The sequence below is a fragment of the Alternaria hordeiaustralica genome, assembly GCF_023758085.1.
Source record: "Alternaria hordeiaustralica strain BMP 2776 chromosome Unknown scaffold_13, whole genome shotgun sequence".
NCBI lineage: Eukaryota > Fungi > Ascomycota > Dothideomycetes > Pleosporales > Pleosporaceae > Alternaria > Alternaria hordeiaustralica.
This window is the reverse complement of record NW_026056785.1, coordinates 679,958-704,407: the sequence shown is the minus strand read 5'-3', so window position 1 is coordinate 704,407 and position 24,450 is coordinate 679,958. Positions and strand designations below refer to the sequence as shown.

General features: G+C 52.9%; 7 protein-coding genes across 7 annotated transcripts; 4 read left to right on the top strand and 3 right to left on the bottom strand.

The window, feature by feature from the left end:
* Positions 1-5,346: 5,346 nt before the first annotated feature.
* Positions 5,347-6,879, top strand: J4E84_006789 (uncharacterized protein; the record flags this gene model as incomplete). The annotated part of the gene is made up of 1 exon (XM_049389376.1): positions 5,347-6,879. One exon carries the CDS (start codon positions 5,347-5,349, stop codon positions 6,877-6,879), a length of 1,533 nt encoding a protein of 510 aa, XP_049243085.1.
* A 1,075-nt stretch (positions 6,880-7,954) lies between these two features.
* Positions 7,955-10,135, top strand: J4E84_006788 (uncharacterized protein; the record flags this gene model as incomplete). Its single annotated transcript, XM_049389375.1, has 1 exon — positions 7,955-10,135. One exon carries the CDS (start codon positions 7,955-7,957, stop codon positions 10,133-10,135), a length of 2,181 nt encoding a protein of 726 aa, XP_049243084.1.
* Positions 10,136-11,454: 1,319 nt separating this feature from the next.
* On the top strand, positions 11,455-12,938 carry J4E84_006787 (uncharacterized protein; the record flags this gene model as incomplete). Its single annotated transcript, XM_049389374.1, has 2 exons — positions 11,455-11,458; positions 11,479-12,938. The coding sequence occupies 2 exons, from the start codon at positions 11,455-11,457 to the stop codon at positions 12,936-12,938; spliced, it is 1,464 nt and encodes a 487-aa protein (XP_049243083.1).
* A 1,502-nt stretch (positions 12,939-14,440) lies between these two features.
* Positions 14,441-14,919, top strand: J4E84_006786 (uncharacterized protein; the record flags this gene model as incomplete). Its single annotated transcript, XM_049389373.1, has 2 exons — positions 14,441-14,449; positions 14,473-14,919. 2 exons carry the CDS (start codon positions 14,441-14,443, stop codon positions 14,917-14,919), a joined length of 456 nt encoding a protein of 151 aa, XP_049243082.1.
* A 2,926-nt stretch (positions 14,920-17,845) lies between these two features.
* Positions 17,846-19,684, bottom strand: J4E84_006785 (uncharacterized protein; the record flags this gene model as incomplete). The annotated part of the gene is made up of 1 exon (XM_049389372.1): positions 17,846-19,684. The coding sequence occupies one exon, from the start codon at positions 19,682-19,684 to the stop codon at positions 17,846-17,848; it is 1,839 nt and encodes a 612-aa protein (XP_049243081.1).
* An 888-nt stretch (positions 19,685-20,572) lies between these two features.
* Positions 20,573-21,479, bottom strand: J4E84_006784 (uncharacterized protein; the record flags this gene model as incomplete). The annotated part of the gene is made up of 3 exons (XM_049389371.1): positions 20,573-20,690; positions 20,768-21,054; positions 21,138-21,479. 3 exons carry the CDS (start codon positions 21,477-21,479, stop codon positions 20,573-20,575), a joined length of 747 nt encoding a protein of 248 aa, XP_049243080.1.
* Positions 21,480-21,865: 386 nt separating this feature from the next.
* Positions 21,866-22,892, bottom strand: J4E84_006783 (uncharacterized protein; the record flags this gene model as incomplete). Its single annotated transcript, XM_049389370.1, has 7 exons — positions 21,866-22,093; positions 22,143-22,228; positions 22,275-22,383; positions 22,436-22,569; positions 22,620-22,673; positions 22,720-22,756; positions 22,809-22,892. The coding sequence occupies 7 exons, from the start codon at positions 22,890-22,892 to the stop codon at positions 21,866-21,868; spliced, it is 732 nt and encodes a 243-aa protein (XP_049243079.1).
* Between the last annotated feature and the right edge of the window lie 1,558 nt (positions 22,893-24,450).

Sequence of the window (24,450 nt, the reverse complement as noted above, 5' to 3'; positions counted from 1 at the left end):
ATCCAATACTATCTGTTTAGCTAACATGTCTGTACAGCTCTCCGATACCGCATTCTGTACCTGCTCTGGAGATCGCCACACGGCAAAACATCTTTTCCTCGACTGCCGTCTCCTGTCTAAGCAGCGTGCCGCTCTTGCTAGGGCGCTCGGTCACCTCAGCTTCAAGGACATGCTCACCAAGGACGCCTTTGAAGCAACCCGCTGGGCCATCATGCACTTCGATCTTGCTCAGTGGCGCTCGGCCAAAAGAGAGGCGCCAAACTGGAAAGCTCCCGATGTCAAGAAGCCGAAGAAGAAGAAGCCGAAGAAGGACAAGAGCCAGCCAGGCGGAGGTGCCGGAGGTGTCGCGCCCCCGGGGCTAGCAGCTCCTACTGCTAGTGTGACGACTTCATCTTAGTATTACTCATTGGTGCAACGATCAATCTACATAGTTCAATCAAACTCGCTGCAAAGCCTTGCTATCCGATCTCTTCCGCCTCCACACCATGCCTTCCGCTTCCACATCCGCACCCACACCCACACCCACGTCCTCCCCACATTACCGTCATGCGTCTTCGTGGAGCACATTGGCAACATCGATATTTTCGCTCGTCGTATTCCCAGCATTTCATCGCAAAGATTGGCATGCGCGCACTCATCTCGTCGCCGCCTGGCCATCCTCTCGCACTGTACCTGATTGCAGTGTGCAGCACAACACCGTCTCTACAGCCCTCACCACCGCCGCTTTCACCACTCACCGTCTTTGTCAGCCGCCATGTCCGCCCATCGCTGCCTTGGCCCGTCGCCATCTTCATCAACCTTGACTCGCAGCCATCTCCGTCCACCGTCACCGCCACCACCACCACCTACGCCGCCCCATCTTCACCCTACAATTCTCTCACGGCCCGTGCCAAGTTACGCACGCGACGCCGCCTCCGCACCTTCCCACCACTACCACTACCACTACCACTACTACTACCGTCACCACGGTCATCAAGCCATACCTATGATGTCGCTCTATGCCGAGCAGCACGCGCGACGCCACTGCTGCCGCCTCCACCGCCCGCTATCACATGCAACCCATAGCTATCCCACTCTTCGTGTCTAGTTTTACACGCGCGGCTTTCTCACCAACTCCCCACTGCCACTGATCACTACTGTTAACCGGCCGCTCCCACCGACTGCATCCAGCAACCACCACTACCGCCGCCGACCCCAGCTTCTTAGCCATGCTCTTCTCTTCACATTGCTGGCTCGTTACGCCTTAATAGCAGCTCAGCTAGAGCTCCCGACACTGCCTCCACCCCGCCGCTGGTTCGATATACCGCGGTCGAGACGCAGCGCTTCTACCCACCCCAGCTCAGCTAGAGCTTTATAACTAGCATCCCCCCGGGCCCGAGGGACGGGGCCTACAGCGTACTTTTTTTGAAATCAAACGATCATGTGATCATGTGATCACGTGATCACGTGATTGCGCGATGACGCGTCACCGTGTTGTAAGTTAGGCTGGGTATTGTTGGTGTCGCAAGCTGTTGCTAACATGCAGATGAAAGAGACCCGATAGCAAACTCGAAAATCTCTGACGCAAGCCTGGGTGAGTCTTTCGCAGATTCCACCAACAACCGCGCCCATACTGATGCTGCTCGCCTTGTAGATTTGTGACTCACGACACTCACACCTGCACCACCCCCACCCCCATCACCAACACGATAGTTACTACACGCGCAATGTATGCAGGCCTGGAATTGATCGCAACTTCTGGACTCTACTAACATCCTGGCAGTGCGACGGGCTGACTGCTTCACATTCATTACACATTACTAACAGCCATCCAGACCATCGACCAGGTATACATGAGTCCACCAGCATCATCAACAAGCACCAAGCTTACACCAGCAGCAGCACCGGCACCAGCCTCATGCGATCGCGCAACACCGAAAAGAAACCAAGGTACGCGACGCACCACGCGCTGCTTTCCCGGTGTTAAGCTTACCCAAGTGACAGCAAGCCCATCGCCGGCACGAAGCCCCCGACACAAGACGACCCAAGACACCTACACGACACCCACACGATCAACCCATGTATGCCATGACTATCCACGCCGCCTTTCCCGTTCTCGACTTACGCAAACAACAGATCCCATGCGCAATCACCCACAAGCCGGCCACATCAGGTATGCGACGCCACTCGCGACTTTCTTCCAGGACTCAGCTCATCCAAACACAGCCACATTGCGCAACCGCTACTCACCGTCCACATTCACCCTCGCCCGCCCGCCCGCCCGCCCGCCCGCCTGTCCTCGTACGCACATCCAATCTTCTCCGCTCATCGACACGAAGCTCACCATCCACAGCGTCCATGCCAACAACTCCCAAGCTCTTACGGCTGCGGTCCGAACGTAAGTGAACGCCCTCACGTCGCCCGATCCTTCCCCACCTTGTTCTTGCGCCTATACCTTCGTTGCAACCACTAACACGTTTCCAGTTTGCGATGACGCTCGGGTCATTCGCGACAGCATGCTGTGCCCGTGAGTCACCTCATACCGATCCCGATTTGATGAACTCAGCTGACTTGTTTGCTCAGGCCCAATGCGGTCTCCTTCAAGACGTGCTGCCTGCACCTCAGCCCGATGATCGTACACCCGACGGAGACGACGAAGGATCTCCACCTTCCACCCATCGTATACGTACGCAGCCAGACTCCACTTTATTGACCTCGACTAAACCATCGTAGGCTATGCGACGCAGCCTCGACAAAGTCGCGTTCTTCCGTTGTCAGGGCTACCGGCGGCACCCTGAACAACTTGACCTCCACCCGCTGGAGGTAAGGAAGAATTCTATGCCACTCGTGTGAGCTTTACGCTAACTCTACCCTTCTATCTTTACAGCCGCACATACTGCATGTCTGCAAATCTCTGTTCAGCGCGTGAGAGGTCTGGCCTCCACTTCATGAACAGCCCACCCAGCACGAGGAGGAGTAAGTATAATACTCATCTACTCATCATATCAAACTGAGCTAACCCGCCTAGCAACCAACACCCTAGGGGTGGTGTTAAGCATCTCTAGTATGCTCTGTGCTTCTGGGTTGAACCTAGTACCTAGGTTCCCTTGTATGTTTCGAACGGCAAACGTTATCGCGTTCTTGATGAGAAGGATAGTCTCACCTGGGACGGCACTCGAAGTCAGTATCTGCGCCTGTTGCGACATCAATTCTAACCTTGTTCAGCCGTTCTCGTAGTCGCTCACCACCGCGATCGGCACGGCAAGAGCTGTTGCGTGCTCGATGACGAGACGCTTCTCGGGTAAGCTTTCTACAGACGGCAACGCGACGCTTGGGGGCATTTTCGCTGACTCACCTCTAGGGAGGTTGTCGGAAGTACCGATCACGACGTTGTTTATCGTGGGGAGGGACATCTTCAAGGTGATGTCAATGTCAGTGTTGGTATCAAGTTTGTATGATGGCTTGCAACTTGGGCAGGTGCATGGAAGCTAATTCCTTCACAGGGTTGGAGTGGTACCTTGGTGTATGGAGTTCTTGGAGATGTGAGGAGTTCTTCAAGATGGAAAGTTGTTGGATGGAGAAAAAAAGAAGAAGAAGAGAAGTATCCTCCGTGTGCGGTAGGTCTGAACCACGCGACAACTGGCTTCCAACATTACTAACATTCTCTTGGCAGAAGTGTTTTATAATCCCCTCCAGGCTGCCATCCTCCGGTTCGTTCACTCACTTTCACGCCGCCTTGCTCATATATTGACCAATGTGCAGTACCATGGTTTACCTGCGCGAACATTATTTCGCATTTCGGTACGTTCCGTCATTTCGCTGTCGTTGGCCCATGATCTAACGGATGCGAAGCAGCGGTACAGTACCACGATTCGACATCGCCCTTGGACCCGGAGTTTACCCACGGTCAGTTTTTCGCCGTCCCTTCCACGTCATCCGACTAATGCGTAGCAGCCGCCCTGGACCCGAAGTTTACCCACGGTCAGCTTTTCGCCGTCCCTTCCACGTCATCCAACTAATGCGTAGCAGCCGGGCCGTCTAGACTTCCGCCCATCCTGACTTCCGCCCTTTCTGCTGCCCAGGTGCTAAGAGCTTCCTCTCAGTCCTCGGATTGGGGATATGTACGTGTTCATTGTTTCGCCGTCCGTTTTCGCATGATCTGACAGCTACAGTTCGACATTTCTACAGCCCTGCAGCTCGCCCGTTGCCACCCCTGAGTCCACCCCTGAGTCCACTGGACACGCCCCTATTGCTGTTGCCCCCTACGAGGTTAGTCCATCCGTTCGCCGCTACTATCGCATCGCCTGACTTATCTGCAGCACGTCGTCGCCGTCCACATCCACGGCAAACGTCAGAAGGTGAGTTTGTATGTGTCCACCAAGCCAGCACCACTCCCAACAATGTCCGCAATGCTGACTTATCCTCTAGTTTCGATTCCTACAGTTGCATACAGCGAGTACAAGGTGTTTAGGAAATACACCTGCAATGAGATCACTATATAGAGTTACCGACTGCGTATTGTTGCCCTGCTCTGCATCAACACTTCACCATAATAAAAAAGTCCTACCAAAACACGCTCTCACGATGAATGAAATGGTGCGCATGCTCGATCTCGCCCTTCGCCAGCTCGCGCGATCATCTGCGGATCGTTGACATCGAAATGCCGCACACAACAGCTTGCTGATTCTTAGCCTCGCTGGCTCGATGCGCTCGTGCACTGGAACGAGTATGGCCTGCATACTCAGATCTTGAGCTTGGCTTCAGCTGGATTCGATGCGGTAATAGTAGCAGCTTGACACCTGCCCTGCGGGCCTGCCACCCTGCTTCGTAGATAGCCGGCGGCAAATTGAGCGCCGATCGTGGCGCAACACCTCAAGGGTCATTCAGAGAGCATTGGAATGGGACCACGTCAAGCGCGAACACATGGAAAAGTATCGCTTTTATCCTGTCTGAGCTTCAGCGCAATCCAATGTGGAGAGATGCTAACCATTGTTCCCAAGGTCGGCAGACTGGATTTGGTTGCGTCAGAGGCGCTTTTGCTTTTCGCTCGTCAGCGCGGGGAACGCTCGTTACGACAACCACGGTACTGCGATGACCCATCGCTCATGAGCCACTCACAACTTGGGACATCCGTAGCACAGGCATACAATCTATACATTTCGAATAAAGCATCGCAAACGAACGGGTGGCTGCTGTCCTGGTTCCAAGGTTCCCACTTTGCACGCGGAACCGCCGGGTAGGGTGCTGCCTACACGGCCTCAGCGTCTTTGCATAAGTGCTCACGCCCTCCCTTCTTTCTACCTTCTCTCTAAGGGTACACACAAATCTCAACGCACAGCCCTTTGAGTCAAATCTACAACGACAACTATGTCTCAGCTGTCAGGATTCAACAGTCTGCCCAGAGAGCTGCGGGACCAGATCTATGAGGACTATTTCGCGGTCGAAGGCGGATATGTTCACAACCACAAAACAAATAGGTTAATTACGGCCAAGGGCCAGAACATCGACCTCAACATCAGGCTCGTTAGTCGCCAAATAGCTGCCGAAACCCGCAGCCTTGCACTCGAAGTAAACACGATCACCTTCTCGACAGTGTTCGATGAGGATCTCCGCGAACGAGCCGGGCACTTCAACACCCTCCTGGAGATGATTGCCAAACTCAAAGCTGTGTATCTCTTACGGTGCTCATCGCGCTCTGGTTTCGTCGACAAGGAAGTACGCGACTACGCAGAAGAACATTTCCCCGAGTTCTTACCCGTCGTCGAAGCATTGCAGACGTCTTACGTCGCAAACAGCAACAGCAACGTCTGGAAAGAGACACCATCGCGAAGTCGTCAATTCATCACCTCCACACTGAATACTGTAGCGAAACGGCCCTGCTTTAAAGACACTATAGAGCGACATCACTACTGGATGAGGCCTGGTTCTGAGCCAGGTCCTGATCCAGTGGCAGTGATATCGCACGAGCATTCGCCATGGACACTCCCAAGCAGCGAGACAATTTCTGCTATGCGCGAAACTATGTCGCCCTACCCAGTCGAACTCAGTCGCCGTAGACAAGGAAGCTACTGGACCGGAGAGAAGTACCGGTTCTCAGCCGCGACTATGGCTATTGCGTTCTTGGGCTCTATCTCTACGGAAACGCGACTTAGTATACGTAAGATACTACTACTTGAAGACCACACTAGTGTCGCATGGCCCGAATGCCACGGCCAAGGTTTGGTTACATACTGTCAAGAGAATCTCAAACTACGCATAGAACGTAGGGTTGACTTGTGGAGAGCCTGCCTACCCTCCGCATCCACCCCCCTTCATGCCATCACGGGTAGGGCGCTTGCATACTTACGAGAATACAAGTATGATCGGATCGCTGCGAGCATCGTCAGCCGAGGGGAGATGGGCCACGGCGGTGTGGCTGATTGGATCATGGAGGCCTTGGCATTAGAGAGCTTAGGCATGCCCCCGAAGTCCTTCACCCTGATCATAGACGGTGCGGCAGTGCCAGAAAACTCTACCCAGATCTTTAATGTTCTACAGCGAGACGCGGCGTGGCAGAAGGCTTATCAGCGATGCGTGATCGATGCGATCGACTGCCAAAATGCGCCCATTTGGCTGGCCTCCAGGGAAAATAACGCGTACATTATGAGAGGTTTTTCGGAAGCCCTGCAAGCCATAACCGACGACAAGTCGTCGGTCAAGTGCAACTTCAGCCCTGGTCTTGTGCAGGATGTCGACCAAGTTGTGGCTCAAGGGCGCTCATGGAATGATGCGGAGTGGCTGGTCAATTGGCGAGAGATGGGGGAGCTCCAGGCTGACATCCACACCAGTGCGCCATTGCCGAGCTGGCTTGATATTCGTAGGGAAGATCTACTGGACGAAGAGGGCGTTGAGCGCGTGTAAGTTTATTCGTCTTGGTGGGGTGGTCGCATAAAGCAGCTGTTCCTTTCATAGTGTTCGAACGAGTCTTAACATGTCTTTGATTCACTTCTTGCCTCTTCACGTTCATACCTGCCTAGGTAGGCATTGACACGCTCAATACAATAGACATCTTAAAAGTCGCCTCATTCACCATATGCTTGCTCGTCTATGCTTATGAAGTGACTGCGCGCATAGCAGTAACGGATATCATGCGTCCGCGCAGCATAGAAAGCAACTCGAGGGCCATGCGTTGAGGCTCGAGTTGTATGCATGTAGCGCATCTCGTATGACCTCGGGAGGCTTATCCCGCCCGCCCATCCAGCCCGCCTATCCAAGAAGCTACGTTGCAACACCGAACTCCCACTTCCATCGACAGAAATACGATCAACAATCATACGAAGAGCCCGCAACACAATAGCGCATATTCAGCGCGCTTGGATGCCTGAATGATGTTACGATGCCAGCCTTTGTGAAGAGGCTTGCATCTTTGCCTCCCAATCTCAGCCTCGCAGCACCACTTGCAACACCCAGAAGAAGAAACAGCCGATGCATATAATCCGTATAGCGAACGCGCAATGCAATAAGCAAAGGTATATCTGGCGTTCCACTTCCCGACCGATGATGCAAGCGCCATCTGGATACCACGACGGGTACCTGCAATCAGTGCAGTATCCTGCTATTCTTTTTCTACGACGATGCACTCTGCATGCACCTGCCTGCGGATAACAACCTACGTATGGTACAGTGCAAATGCCTCGTTTTGCCTTTACGATGGGCGTGGGTTGCTTTTGCGCTCTGGAGCGACGCATCGATGCGCACCGACAGCGGGGTGTTTCACCCCATGCAACTACTTAGCGCATGTATCCAAAAGCAACGAACATCATTGTAGCGTCGCGCCACGGCATGGCCTCCGCGAACGCCAGAAAGTATACCTACCCGCTGTGCCACTAGCAGCGCCGACTCGAGTGACACCCAGCAACGTCAAGATCATTACGCATTTTCGACACTGCTTTCACCCACTTCTCCAATGTCGGAAGATTTCGTTTACTCTCCGATGATGGAAGACCTCATCTACTCTCCCTTGCCGGAGGACATCCTTTATTCTCCCAGACCGGAAGATGTCATTTATTCTCCCATGCCGGAAGACCTCAGTCATTTTCCGGTGCCGGAAGATACCATCTCCACTCCAATGTCGGAAGATAGCGCTCAAACCTCACCAAAGAGCGGCTTCCTGCGGTTACCGGGAGAGCTTCGGGATGAGATTTATGGATACTACTTCACGCTTGAAGACGGGTATACCTTCAATCCCGAGACCAATAAGTTCGTCGCTTCAAACTACGAGGAGAACAGGCTGGCGCTCAGCAGGGTGAACAAGCTCATCGCCGAGGAGACGCGTGACGCCGTCGCCAAGTACAACGACCTCCATTTCTCTACGGTTCTAAGTTCGTCTACCAACCCGAATCTTTCGAGGATCAATCGTCTGCTGAAGGACATGATCAAAGACAAGTCGACAGCGTTGCTAGACATAGTGACAGGAACGGAGTGGTTGTCGGAATGGTTGGACGATGAAGCCCTTGCTCATATCCGAGACAACCATGCTCGGTTCTTACCTGTCGTTGAGCACACTCGTTCCCTCAGCTACGCCGAGGCTTTCAGGTTCAATCTCGGGTACAAGGAGGTTCCGTCGCTTACTCGCAAATTTGTCGAATCAACACTGGAATCCATCCTCACCAGACCGGCCTTCCAGGCAGAGGTGACCACAGAAAAGGTCTTCGATGCACGTAGACTTTTCTGCATCTCCAAAGCTCAAGGTTTCGAACCCTGGTGCATTCCTACCGATGCCCAGATCAATCGGTTGCCTAACGGGCCGATACCACAGTATCAAGATGCTTTTCTACGAGAGCTGCCACAGGTCCAGTGTCAGGGGATGCGGCGGTACTCAGCTGTATCCGTTGCTATCCGGTACATGAATTCACTTTCTGAGCCAAGCAGGAAAATGATCCGAAAGATCGTCCTCCACGAGGATGACACCTCGATTGTTTGGCCCGAGTGTCACGCTGAAGGGCTCATACCCTTCTCCTGGGAGAATGAGCACCTGCAGATCGAGCGCCATGTCAACATTTGGAGGAACATTCTCGTCAACAATCATGCCTGTATGCCGACGTACAGTAGCTCTACTCTCGCGCGTTGGATTCAAGAAGTGTCTGTATTACCGCATCTAGGCATGCGCAAAGACGCATACACGATGATTCTTAATGGAGACCCGGTACCAGAAAGTACGAACCCATCACTCGCTTCGGAGATCTTTGACGTGGCCGTGGATGACGCAGTCTGGCAGTCTTCACTTGAAAAGTGTGCATCGACCGGTTCCGATGGGCCCTTCAAGTCGATCGACATGCGAACTTGTCCAGCTTTTATCATGGCAGGCTTCGTTGAAACTATACACGACATCATTGATGGAACGTCAGCTGTCAAGTGCAACTTTCCCATTAAGAATTTGGCTGACGCGAGGCCGGTGCCCTATGGCCATGTTCACTGGGACTTGGAAACTTGGTGGCTCGAGTGGGAAGAACAAGAGCTAGACAATCGCAACATTGAGCGGCTTCGGAAACAGGGGCCGCCATATCCAGGTTGTGTAGTTCTGGTTCATTACACCAATTTATTGCCGTTCTTCGAGGGGAACACAGCTCGAGTCCCAATCGACCCCAACGACACTGAGACAGAGTTCGCGCCCCAGATCATCTGGCCTGAGCCAGAGAGCGGTGAGGAGCTCGCGTGGTGGTCTGAAATTGACATGGAAGAAGCCGAGGAGAGTAGCGAAGAGATTATGGAAGAGACTGCTATCGAACAGACTACGACAACAAGCAACCCTGCTCCACGAGATGTGTGGCAGCCCGTATGGCAAGGAAGGCGTCTCCACCAGCGAAGGGTAGAAGAGCGAGCGAAAGAACGCCAGAGAAACCGAAGAACGAGGGACCGACAGCGGCAGGCCGTTCAATTAGGCGGAGCGCAGCCATACGAGTCCATCGAACGCCCATCCGAATACCCAGCTGGACGATCGGTCGAAACAGCGGAAGAGAAGCAGGAAAGATTGTGGGCTAAGCTACATGCGGAACGAGTGTACTCTGCTTCCAACGGGGCGCCTGCTTTTGGGAAACACGCGCTCAGAGTCCAGAGAAAAGAATGGAGGGAAGAGAAGCGACGGACTGGGCGGAACCCATGGGATATGCGTCGATGAGCTTTGCCCGTGACAGCTTATCTGTGTCACTACTTTTCCTTGCAGTTTATTTGGGACATGTCTTTCGGTTTGTTGGCTGATATGCCGCTATTCGTTTCATCATGTATCTAGTTATTACATAATACAAAGTCTTTGCTCTTGGATGTCTGTCCCCCTCTTCGACTTCCTGCTGCTCATAGCGCGTGAGATTGACATCAAGTGAGCTCCAGATGAGCAATGTTGATCTCGAGGACATCGCATGCGATGCTGCTGGGTACACATCCTTGCCGCCTCGACTTCCCAAGCATGGTCTGCTGTGATCAGCAAACTTTGGTGGCAATGCAGGGGTGGCCATCTCCCCCCTTGCGACCCCGAGTCTTGAAGCCAGATAGGAGAAGGTTGCAGGCTTTGCGATAGTCGTATTTTCACCCCCAAACCGTCGGAGCGCTGTGCCATCTGCGGCATGGAAGATGATCCTCGTTTCTTGAGCCGCGCCACCAACGCCATGCAATCTTGGAATTGATACATCTGACCGACTGCTTTCTAGGGTGATGAAGTCAAATATTTGCTTTTGTTGATGTAAGGTCGGGCACGAAGTCCCTCAAGGTGGGTAGTTCAAGGCGTGCCGTTGAGCTGTAAAAAGCATCCATCGGCGGCGGGTTTCACCTGCAGCTCCCCGTCCCGCCTTTGCCCATGCACCACGCAACTAGCACAACCACATCCCCTGAAGCGGCAAACAGCACCGGCCCATGAACAGATGAACGATAGCCCGCGCTCGAGCTTCCAGGTCGCCGGTAGTTCTATCGATGACGTCGGGCCGCCAGCGTCGCGTACACTGCGGCGTTCCCGAGGCCGTATCTCAACGCGTGCGGACGCGACATGAAGCTACCTAGGTACGCTCAGCTTGACGTCCAACAGCCATTGCGCCCTCAGACCTGCTGTGACGCCTCCATCTCTCCATACACACTTGCTACCTATCAGCAACAGTTACTCGGAAAAACACGCCACCAATTGCGCTGAGATAGCCGCTTATCTCACGTCGTCACACCCCCCATCCTCACGAACGAGTAGCCACCCACCGTCGCCTACAACCATTCAGGCATCTAGCTTCAAGATGACGCCCTCGATATCCCGAAAGCGCTCACGCTCCGGCTCGCCTAGCGAAGAACAGCCATCGAAACGTCCACACACTCAAACCTCGACATCAAGCGCCCTTGATGTTCAAGCTGCCCCCGACGAGACCGAGCACAGCGCGGCGTGCGACCACTCGCCCTCCATCCCTGCCAGGAACAACTTGGAGGGGTTCTTGAAGTGGCCTCGCGAATTGCGCGAGCGAGTGTATGAGTACTACTTCACGATGGAAGGTGGCTACCACTACAACTATACCACCAACACACTCACGACTGAGCGCGGAGATTGCGTCAACTACCAACTTGGCCTGGTATGTCGCCGGATCGCCATCGAAACCCGCTCACTTCCGTTCAAGCTGAACGATGTCTGTTTCACTACAAGCTATTGCGAATCTACTTCGGAGAGAGCTGGCCACTTCGACATATTGCTGCGGACCATAGACGCAAACAAGAACTACCTGGTACTCGGCAGCGCCGCATTTGGAGGCCAACTTGATAGTGCTCACAACCATGTAGCCAAGCATTTTCCGTTATACCGAAGCATCATTCCCAAACATATCGCGGCACTTTCGAGGTGGCCTATGGACTGGATCAAGGCGTTGGGTGAACCCGCTTCACAGAATCGTCGATTCACCTCCTCAGTACTGGATTACCTGGCGCAACTACCAAACTTCGATCAGTTCTCAACGACACAGGACTGTTGGACTGATGTGGTGCCAGATGTTCGCCGCATCGTGGACTCTCATGTCGACCCATGGTCGTTTCCTAGCCAAGACGATGTCGAAGAGATTAGCCGTATAGTACCCGACTCACTCCAGCCGGCATCGGCAAACTATCCGAGACGTTACTGGGACCGATTAAAGTATCGCTTCTCTGCCGCTGCTATCGCTATCCACTTCCTTGATAGTCTACCCACCGCTGTACGCAAGCGAATGCACGCCATCACCCTGCATGAGAAACACGTTTCTGTCGGGCAACCAGAGTGCCATGCGGAGGGTCTCATCCCGTTCTGTAAAGAAAATCCACAACTGCGTATCGCGCGTATTGTGGACCTTTGGGGGAACGTGTTGCAAACACGCTCCGATCCTCTCTACAAGGTTGTTTCCACCTATCGAGAATCCCCAGACCCGGGTCTCCGGAAATTGCGTGCTGAGCATGTCACTGAAGCTATTGCAGCATGGGTGATGGAGGCCCTCGCCCTGATCAAGCTAGGCATGCCAGTGGGCATGTTCTCGCTAATCCTCGACGGCGCTCTCCAACCGAACAAGACATTCCATGTATTCCAGACTGTACAGGTAGATATCGCGTGCCAGAAAGCCTTCGAACTCCACTGTGCCAACCCACAGGCCTGGGTCCATAAGCCCAGCGCTGTTCGGTGGTATGAGACCAGGAAGAGCCCATGTTATATCATGAAGGGCTTTCCACAGGCCATGCAAGATATCCTCGACGATAAAGTTGTTAGTGTGGAATGCAACTTCACAGTTCCACCACCCCTTCCTCCCGTCTTCGATCCTGTAGCCTTACAATGGCCCTCTGTCTGGCAACACTTTCCTTCTTTCGACGATTGGGCACTCCTCAAAAAGAACAACCATGGCGCCGACCACGACACCGAAGAGCCTTTGAAAAGGTGGCTGTCGCTGCGCATGAAGAATCTGATTTCCGATGGCGTGCAGAACGAGGGCTCCATCTGGTGATGCGGGTCGCAATGATGGAGAGTCAACGTGCTTAGTGTTTAACATCCTCGCTTCTTTCAACTATATTACTACGACTTTCTCTCGCATCGAATGCAACATTGTCACCAAAGCAGTATATAGCGCGAATCAACTACTTTTTAGAACCTCATGTCCTTGACGATGTCTGTCTCGTGCTGCCTTCATCTACGATAATCTGTCCGTGCACGTGTTCATGTTCCATGCGCCACGGACACTTACCAGGGGTAGACACCTGCCGAGACCCCTCCAATACTGTACCTCACAACTGGCCTCACGTCTTTATCGCATACTTGCATTCGCTACGAATTTGCGTACTGTGACTATAAGGACAGGCAACGATACAAGCGCAAGGGTCGATGAATGCGAATGACTATACACACTTTCGCTGAGATCATCGCCCGCGGAACCAGCCCTAGCCCATTGGCTTTCGGAAGGGCCACGACCCACAATGTCGGAACCGGACACGTCGCGCACGGCACCAAACATCTCGAAATCTGACGCAGACGATGGAGTCAAGGCGTCTGATTCGCTCTCCAATAGCTACCTCGGCAGGCTACCACAGGAGTTGCGAGACGAGGTTTACAAGCATTACTTCACGGCGCGTGGTGGCTATCTCATCGATCCCACCACGAACACCTTGCGTGCAGTTGATGGAAATCCCATTGATCTATCATTGAGATTAACATGCCACGCTATCGCAAAAGAGACGGAAGGGTTAGCGCTCCAATACAATACCATCCACGCCACGACTACCGAAGAGAAGCGCTTCATAAGGGCAGCTTACCACTCGTTGAGAGTAACAAAAGGGCATTCCTTCGACCATCACAGGGCTCTGGTGCAGCTCTCTAGATGCATTACCCCAAGTGTAGCCGATGAGATCCTGGAAGGGTTCCCTCAGTATAGGGACGCGCTGCGGGAGTTGATAGCAAACAGAGATAGGGAGGGGCCAGGTAGGAAATACATGCGCTGCACTCCTCCCACAGCTACAGAGGCCTGGTCTACGGAGCAGAGATTCGTCTCCCGTGCCGTGAAGATAATGAACGAGCGCTTGGATATCCCCGGATCACTATTCAGTACTCTAAGTCGTCTACATTTGTTGTCGCTCTTGAACACCGGTCCGGAGCAGCAAGCGCCCTGTTGGGAATTCCAGAGGAAAACGAACCCTCTCGAAATCCGTTTCAGCCGGATCGATGGAAGGCCTGTTATGGTTGAAGATAAACCGTCATCGTACTTTTCCGCAGCGGCCGTGGCAATACGATTCTGGAACGCCCTCGACCCGACGACCCGCAAGCAAATCCGACGATTCGATGTAGACGAGGATAGGCGCTCCAGGTTCTTCCCCATGTGTCATGCGGAGGGCTTCATCCCGTTGTGGCGAGAGAACCCCAAGCTTCGCATCAATCGTCGCGTCAGTCTCATGAATACTATTGTCGAAGAAGCTCGTCAACCTGATAGACGGGCTTGGCATCGGCAGCACGCGCATCATGCGGACAGTAAGTGGCACGTATATCTATAGCGCGAGATCATTACTAAACGTCGCACAGTACTTAAGACGTTCTGGGATTGGATCGCCGAGGTCAGAGCACTACAGGCATCACTTGACATACCCAAGGAAGCGTTCAACTTCACCTTTTATTCTGACGCATCGCCCGAAGACACTAGAAAGATATTCGATCTCATGCAAGAGGCAGCGGCCTGGCAGAAGGCGCTCGGCGAAGTTTCAAAGTCCGGCTGGCATGCTGTGAGTTCCGATTACTCGAAATACCTTTGGGACCCGTCCGGGCTGGCCTGGCAGGCACTGCAGGATATATCGGACGGTTCCTCTAGCATCAAGTGTGACTTTGACATGGGCGATTCTGTGGATCCAAAACAGCTGTATCGGGGGGACGGTTACTGGCAGCACGAGAAGTTTGGCGCACACTGCGCGGTGCATGACTCTAGTAGTTGGGGGCTCTCGGGATGACTGAGACCATAGGCTGCGCATATTTGCTCATGTCTGCAGCTTACGATTTATTTTGGCAAACGTTTTCCTCGTTCGATGCGCAGCGTGCAAGGCAGTGGCAGCCACATTCTGCTATTTCGGTCCATGCTATTCATAAGGTGATTCGACAAGCAACCTAGTGTTGTAAGCACAGCCCCCACATCTCAAGGCACTACGTCACGACAACAAGATTGGCGTTGCGCAAGATAGCACGACGGCAACGAACTCACGGATAAATATCCATCAAATTTACCTGTTGTTTTCCAACATCCTTAGTATCTATCTACCCTCGCTAAACACTACGGTACAAGTCTTACCTTTCTGCCATCAAACCCGGAAGGTTTCAAATCGCATAGCCATCCTCATCACACCCGCACAGCAGCTCTATCATCGTTTACACCATCATGCGGAAAAACGCTCCGCATTATCGTTGGCGTCCGCATCATTCGCGCAATTCGCGTCGCTCAAGTCTTATTCCACCGTTAAGCCCAACTATTTCTCTCGATGAAACTTCGAGTGATAGTCCGTCAAGATCACGCTCTCCTCTATCCTTATACCCGGTCTTCCATTATAAATCATCAATCGACGGATTTGAACCACTCCGTAACTACGATTACCTTCACCACGCTGCTGTATGGACGCCATTTGGTGGGACGGAGTTCATCCGCGATGATGGGCTGTTGATCGCTCGGAAAATGGACGCCACTCGTTGGCAACAGCTCACGAGGGACGGAAAGGAAAGACCGTATCTGAGTGCCCATAGGATGGGTTACACTAACAAGAATCGTTTCAACAAAGCGCGGAAACATGCCGAATCCATCTCTGGCTCGAAATATACCGCGTCCAACAATTGCCAGACAGCCGCAAAAGAGTTTGTCAAACTCTCCGTTGTTAAGCACCTGTCCAGTCACAGACTGGGATCACAAAAGGAGCGAACGCAGTTGCTGAAGAACAAGCATAATCGCAAGAACGTGAATACTGCCCTGGAGACTTTCAAAACACGCCATGGGTCTGTTCCAGCTGATTTGGCGAGGTTCATTGTTGGTTGCGGGGTCAGTCTACTATCTGAGTTGAACAAACCAATCACCCGATTTCGACACAGAGCACCCAAACGCACACTTCGACGGCATAGAATATAAGTGCATCGATAATTTGTACGTATCATTCCCTCTAAAGAAAACACGATGCATGTACTGACAGAACGCCTCCCATGTAGAGATTATTTCCCCATCGGCCTTTCCCAGATACTATTCGACGTCGCGTCGCTTGACCAAGACCCCAACGAAGGGTCGAATCGTCGATTACAGCTTGAGCTGTTCAGCACTCGCAACAGGTTTCAGTCCGCTAGATCTAGCGTCCACAACAAGTTCTCTCTGCCGAGACGATCTCATCGCTATCGCAGTGGCGCTCCTACCGACGCGGCTCGTCAACGCGAAGTTGACCGCAGCGATAGCTCCTACTAGAATGGCGAAGAGACTACCCTGATCAATCGTAAGCTAAATACTTTCTACTGCATAAGCAAAACTTCCAGGTGCATATATACCGTGCATTCCGTGGACCACGACTGACGAGTAATGATAGGCGACAGCAGATGCAGCGCATACCCGGAGATGAAGCACACCCATCCTTGACTCATAAGCATGAGTGGCACCTGCCATGTCCACGTCAACCAAAAGCATTTCTCGAACTGCTTCAAAGCGGGACGGCGCAGAGTGTCTTGCGGGTCGTTTTGTCCGTCGGGCTTCAGACTTTCAACGTCTTTACTCCCCAATTGCTCGCTTGAGTCGCACTTGCATTCCTTGAGAACAATGTGTAACATCGCAGAGACTTGGTCGTTTGTGAGGGTTTGCGCATCCGTAAGCGAGTGCGGGAGATCTTCCAGCATGCGTAGCTGCGTCGAGCTGATCAGGGCGGTAACGGCCAACCACAGACTGGAGTGCCAGAGCATGCGCGCCGCCCAGATTGTGGTGGTCACCTCTGGCCATGAGAATATGCCAACGTCGACCGCAGTCAACATGATAGCCTGATTGACGAAATTAGTAATAGACCTGTACATTAGAATCGAGATGTAGCTCACGGCTGCTGTTACAAATGAAGTCTCTTTTTCTTTCGAATATCTGAACTTGACAAACAGAATGCGCAGAAGTTGAGGTTCGTGTTGATCGCGGTATATCTGATGAATGGGCTGTAATGTGTAATGTTGCAAGGCTCCGTGATAACTCCATGTGAGCACTGGAAGTAACAGGTCGGAAAGTCTCCCCATGACGACCAGTCGATGCGATACTTATTTTCCCTTTCAATTTTCGACAAAAAGAGATGAGAGTAGACGTTGATCAACTTGCTACAGACGAGAACAGCGAGGTATGCTGGATTAATTGACTCGAGGCGGCTGCTTTGGACGCCGTCCAATGTTGCGACAGATGCTGCCTGACAACGCAGCACCTCGCGCGACATGCAATATGCAGCAAGCAGACGCCACGAATGGCTACATGTCAGCCACAAGGCAGAGCATTGGGCTGGCATCTTGTTCACCGGGCAAGTATATGTGTAAAGCTCATGATTGTGGAGGCGAAGCCAAGCTGTGCCAATGCGTGCAGGGAGGCGCGTCGCGCGCCGGACAAATTCAGATCGGGCGGGGCAAAGTAAACATCGGTACTGCCTCTCAGCCCCAAACCGCGGCAACCATCGCGCCAGTCGCATCCCGTGAACAGCACTACCTATAGGGCAAATGCGCACTGCTCAGGGCCGCAGCGACCAGAATGACAGCGCACCGTGGTCGCTCGCCCTCTGACTTCACGCTTACCGCGTCCTTCCCTTCTGCGATGCCGGGAATATCCATCACCACTCCTAGGTACTCCACAACGAAACATGTATCAATTAATATAGACAACTTAACCCTTTCTACTATCTACGACCCCCCAAACCCCTTCTCCAACCCCCTCAGCCAAATCCCCGCCGCATACGCCCCCGGATCAGGAATCTTACTCCTCTCACTCCCATCCTCACTAATATACGTCGCGCGCCCAAACTTGGCCTTCATATCCTTTGTGCTATCCGCCTTCTTCTCCGCGACATCCACACTCTTGCTCAGATCCTTGCTCTCAGCCAATGTATTGATAAACGGGATGAGAACGTCCATGACCGTTCTATCGCCTTCCCGTGCACTGGTATAATTCTTGAGGTTCTCGAGCGCAGCGGACGCGGAGGATGCGAGTGTGGAGATATCTAGTGGTGCGTTCTGCGATAGTGTGGCTTTTGAAAGTGCGTTCGTGAAGGCGGTGACGAGGATAGAGAGGATGGCGCCGAGGGAGCCGCCGACGTCTTCGACGTTTTCGCCTATGCTTTCGAGGAGGGCGAGGATGGGTGGTGGGCTGCTTTCTACAGCGTCGATGTTGGCGAGGATGGATTTGCAGACGCCGGCTACGGCTTCGCCGCAGTCGCCGTCGCCCATTTGGAGGTCGTATTGTGTGATTGTGGGTTCGGCTGCGAGTGCGTCTTTGCAGGCTTGACGGAGGGCGGGAATGAGGGATGGTGGCGTCGCGGGGCCCTTGTGGAGGAGGGATTTGTCGGCGGCGGCGGCGTTGGCTTTGTTGCGGAGCTCTTCGGTTTCCTTGTTGATGTTGAGGGGTTGGTAGCCATTCTTTGGCCATGCTGGGGCGTTTGTGGGTGCGTCTAGCAGTTCCATGACGTCTTCATCTTTGAGATCCATGGCCTTTGCCATTCCGCTCATGTTGCCAAGTGTGATGCTGAAGCCTTGGGCATTGAGAGACGTTTCCAGCACGCCGGCGTAGATGCGTGTTGGTACGATCTTCCAGTCGCGCTTCAGGGCTATCAGGGCGAGGTTCACCAGGGCGTCGAATTCGAGGTTTGACAGACCGCCGAAGTTATTGACGAGCATTACGACGTTATCGTTGGGATTGAAGGTGACGAATGCGCGGTCAGAGTCGGAGGGGTCGAGGAGGTAGCGGAGCATCTCTTTGATCACGTCTTCGGGACTGGGCATCGGAGAGATGGTTCGTAAACCCTGGCGAAAGTCAATTTGAGGCTCTTGGGACGGCAGAATTGAGCTGATGAAACTTACAGGCTCGTTGTGAATACCCATACCAACCACACAAGCATCGTCCTGCACGCTCTCGAATGCTTCTCGGCCCGGCACATGGCAATGATCAAGACTCGTACCAATAGTAACCAGCTGCGAGTTGCCCAACTCGCCAATCTTCCTACACCGCTCGAAAGCCCAGCCTTTCTGTGATGCAGCACCAGCAAGCTTGATAACCAACAAGTTACCAGCCAGTCCTCTCCTTCCCACCTTGCCGCTCTTCTCGCGACCCAGGGCAGCGTCTTCCGCCATGCACACAACGTCGACTTTGTAGCCTAGTGCTTGCCCTTTCTCTCTCGCGAGACCAAAATGTAGCATATCTCCTGTGTAGTTGGTAATGCACAAAATGACACCCTCATTACTTGGTACATTCCGTATTCCGGCCATGATTTGCTTGGTACTGGGAGACGCGAAGATGTCACCACATACGGCAGCTGACAGCATGCCGTCGCCGACGAAGCCGGACCATGCCGGCTCGTGTCCTGAGCCACCGCCAGATACGATGGTGACTTGATTCGGAGGGTGTGAGAGGTTGTAAACGACGCGGTTGGCCTCATCGAGCGCCATGTGGGAGTTGCGTGTGCATAGGGAGCGGAGGTTGTGTAGGACCACGCCCTCCGGGTTGGGGAAGAAATGCTTTCTCGACATTGTTACGCTTGGTATGGATTCGTGTAGTATTCAAAAGTCTGAAGGTTGTTAGCGACTGTAATGTGTTTGTCTACAATAGTGTGAATCCGGAGACTGCTGTAGAACATACCTCAATTCAATCAAGTATGCCAACGTATACACAGCTCGAAAGTAGCAGAATTGAATCCAAGAAATCAAGACACGCGGCGTACCGCCAATTCAGCCGGACATCGTGCCTTTTAAACAAGTCCCCCGCATCCCCCGCCTCGATCAACATCATGACCACGAACCCCGCTCGTGGGCACCCCGTCAACTCAATTTTTCGGTGCCAGGTATTCAACACGCGTCTAGAAGCCTAAACACGAGCTCAAATTAGCCCGAAACGATGTCAGAATGATATGCTAGGCTTGGGTATACTGCATTCAGATAAGTGGGCAGTAGGAAGCTGGAGAGAGGGTCGTGTTTGCGCCGGGGTTGCCGCTTTGGGAATGCCGGGCGGAAGCTTGGCTTTTGTGGAGGAAGCTCGCATCGGTCGGAGCTCCGAGAGCTATTAGGTCGGCGTCTCGCGACGAGACGCTTGTAATACCTGCAGTATCCGTGCGGTTCATATCAACTTGTGACCTTGCGGAATAATTTTGTACCTTGTAAGAGACGAGTGTAACCCTGTCAAAATTCGATTTTGAGCATGTAGGCGAGCTGATCGTATTGATATCGCCGCAAAAGGTAGCGGACTATGATCGATCGCTTCTCAATACCTGCAAATGAACAGAGCGTCGCACCCACAACTCTCCGTTGTCCAGTGTCCACACATCATGACAAGCAACCGGACAATCCACTCAGGAAAAGAAAGATCCCAATCAGGACCATGACCCGCTCGTCAAGCATGATCATATAGCGCCACATGAGCTTCTAGTCAAATATGATCTTCTTGCCCTTCAACAGTGTGCCACCGAGCAGTTTGCCTACTGCGTAACCAATGTAAGCGCCGGTAACGATAGTGACGGGCCACTTCTGCCATTCGCGGTCCCTGCGTTTCGTTAGCTATGCCCATTGCAAATACGTTGTCGACTCCAGTCTCAACGCTGAATTCCGTCGAGTACTTACCAATCCAATGGAATAGGTACAGCACCCAGCCATGCACCGAGCACGGTACCAATCAGTCCTCCGTAGACTTCATCCATAGGCAGAAGTAGCGCGATGATCTGCCTCCAAGTCTCGCCGTCTACTCCGTGCACGTATACCAAAGGAAGTGTGCTGAGCAGCGCGATGTGGGCACCAGCAAGGAGGGTGTGCATGTGATGCGTGGTGGCAGGCGCACCGAAGAGAACGAGGGTCGCGGTGAGGAGCGGTGTTGCGGCGAGCGTGGTAAGGAGGAGTGATAAGAATGCCGGCTGTATCCGTAGTCAGTGATGTCTCTTTCGAGTATGCTGTCGAAAGCCTAATGTAGGCTGTACGAGTGGGAGTGTAGACGTACGACAATCTTCGAATTGAGCCCCTGCTCCAGCTTGCCAGGTGCCTTCCCCTTCTTCTCACCAGGCTTCTTGCTCTTCAAGGAAGGCGTCCCTCCTGTTGGCGGAAGGCATACTGCCACAAAGGCGATTTGCAGCACGGCGAGCGGCGCCAGAGTGGAAAGGAGCGTCGGCACCGGGTCCGCGACCAATGCAGGAAACTTGAAGGCATAGACCGAGAGGACGAGTATCGGGTGTATATGCGTGTAAAGTCGTGCAGTATCGTTCTTCAATGGCTCAATTGGCGGCGCCGTGGAGGGTTGAACCTTTGCCGTCGCGTTGGCGTTGATGACAGTTGTGCTGGCCATGTTTACGAGTGAGATGGAGAACAACGATGCACGCTGCCGTCAATGGGATGGATATGTCAATTGGCGACGCAAGGTAGTGTGAGCGGCGTCTAAAGGAGCGGAAGTGGCGCCTGGCCTGTTGGTGTGTTGCAGTCGCGGGTGTTGCGGAGGAATGTCGCGCATCGGAAAGTTTCGTGATCATGTCCGTGCTGCTCGCTCATTGGTTCAACAGCGGATACCTTTCGAGCACCTCTATGGTTTGAACGAATTGGTAAATATGTGTGAACGGTAATGGAATTCATCGACTGCTTATTTGTCTTGCCCTCGCTTTTGCTCATCTCGTAGCGTGTTTCTCGTGCGACATGTATCTGGGTAGTAGCATTCCTCCAGCATCACCTTGCAGACATCTACTGCTTCTGCTCGCCCTTCTTCGGTAGCAAGTTCCTCAAAGACAGATCATAGACAACGTCCTCCACATCCTTGACTCGGTACTTCAATCCATCGCTGCGGCGGCGCAAGCTGTCGTTCTTGAGGTTGAGGATCTGGAAACCAGCGTGCAAGTCCTTGACAAACTGATTGATGAGAAGCGGACGCTCGTAATCACCGAGAGTGACTGCGTTACGTGCAAGACGTGTCTGTCATTGTCAGCATTGATGCGGGTTGGAGCTGAGCGAGGCAACGAACCAGTTCCTCGACGAGCGTCATGAGAGAATGGAGGTACTCTTCGAGCGAGAGGTGGAACTCATCGCGGTCCTTGAGGTTCACGGGGACTGGTAGAATTAGTGATGAGCATGTACATTGTAATCTTGAACGTACTCTTGAAGATCTCGCCGAGCTCCTCGATGGTCAAGAGACGGCCGCATTGCACCTCACCACCGTCGTACTTGTAACCACCGAGCCAGCCCCAGAACAAAGCGCTCTCGCACTGCCGTGTTGTCAGTATTGCGATAGCGATATCGTGTGGTTGATGAGCTTACTGCGCCCTGCATCTGACGGCTCCACATGTTGTTGAACTTGTAATACGGCATCTTGGACGCAGCCTGCGACAGGTTGCCAACGGTGTCGATCACATTTCCGATAGGCTCTTGTGCCGCTTTGAGGATGTCAGGCACTGCAGTTCGTTTAGTTGTGGTGTCACCAGACCTGTGCAGAGCGACTTACGCTCGCTGACAGGTGTCGAGTGGGCTCTAGACAACACGAATGAGACGTTGCGGTCTACAATATGTCAGTATAGTCCGCTGCTCTTGTAGAGAATACTCACTGTGCTTCTCAAGCGCCTGGATGATGTCGCGCAGCTCCTGTCGCGTTGTGAGTACGCTATCACGTGCAGCTCCATCGGCCGCCACTTACATCCCGGGTAGCAGTGTCTTCGTCTACGCGCGCCTGGAGGTCCTGGAAAATGGCTGGGTTGACCATACCTGAGTTCGCTGCCATTTTGACGTGTGGTATGGTATTGAGGCGTTGTTGCGAGGAAGTTCGTGTTGGTGGCTGAGTTGACGATTGTTTGTCACGGCAAGCTACGAAATTTTGGTCTCTCACTACTCACCGCGCAAAGTTGCTTTTATTAAGCTGCAACCACACGAATCAGGCTACCATTTGTACGAGATGTGCATGTACGGTTCGCCCGCGTCAAATGGGCCATATAAGCAGGTGTCACCATCGACATGCAGCACATTCAAGGAGAGGTAACAGGCGTGCGCCACCAAATGCTGCGTGACATGGCAACCACCACCTCACTCCAAGCACTTGTAGACAACACTTCATGACAATAGTTCATGTCATGCAATGACCTTGATTAATGCTTGCTTTCAACGACAAGATGTACATTACCGCCAAGGATTGCACAAGACGAACACAGTACCGCCCTTGCTTTTACCTTCATGCAAATGGCGAGTAGAGATGCCTTGGATCATGCGAGTAGATGCTTGATAACGAGGAATGGAGGGCATATCACGCTCAAGCATTTAGTATCATATAACGGCGTTGCATACAGATGATTATGTTTTCAGTCGTCAACTGTCTCCAAAGAGCCAGCACATTTCAATCTTAATATCAGGCTTCTTCCTCAAGCGACTGGCAAGCCAGAAGTCTTAATGAAAAAGTCGCGTCTGCCAGAGGTAGTGAAATACTGGCGACACTGTGTCAAGGAAGATGAGCAAGCCCAGAGCCTCCTCGACTGGTTTCAAAAATAGGAATAATCAAGAATTCTCCCGTGGGAGAGTTTCAGAGATTAAACTGAAAAGAACAGATACTACACTTGATCTAGGGGATGTTAGTGGGGTTCAAAGTTGGAGGGTAAAGTGGACGTACCTAAGCCAAAAGGCAAAGAGAGCTAAGGAACAGAAGAGGAGGCAGAGGGACGGCAGAGATATATACTGGCCCTGGCCTTGGCGCGCTAGACGTCACGTGAGGTCCAGTAGCGTCGCACGTACCTTTTCTGCCTGCTGTCGGGAGAACTCCGGCGTCCGGGCGCCTGCAAAACATTGCCTGTGATGGTGAGTCTCCAGGCTCCAGTATTACGCAGCACCTTTACCTACTCAAACACGTCGTACGCCTTTGCGTAGCGGCTTTCAGACTCACTTTCACTGTCAAGATACGTCATCGACTTTGTGGCGAGATCCATCCCCGATGGCCATCGTGCTTCGTCTGAGGATGGCGTTGCATGAGCGTATCGAGACGCGTCGCGAAGTGACCTGATTATCCCGAGTTGGGTACAATGTTAGCATATACATCGTGCTTGAAGTTGCACCCCCCATGTAAGGACGGTGATGTATACGTAAGGGAAACACCTCATTTACAACTCATCAAGAACAACCATCTTCGCATACGGGTACATTTACATTCGTCTATGCTGATAGCGCAGGAATAGCAATGCTGCCTGTAGAATACGAGAACGCTCCGCCACTCTCTCGAACGCATGCACACCGCGAGTTACTCCACGCTCCATAGCATCATATCTCTCGCACTATAATACTACTGCGCAGCTTCCGAA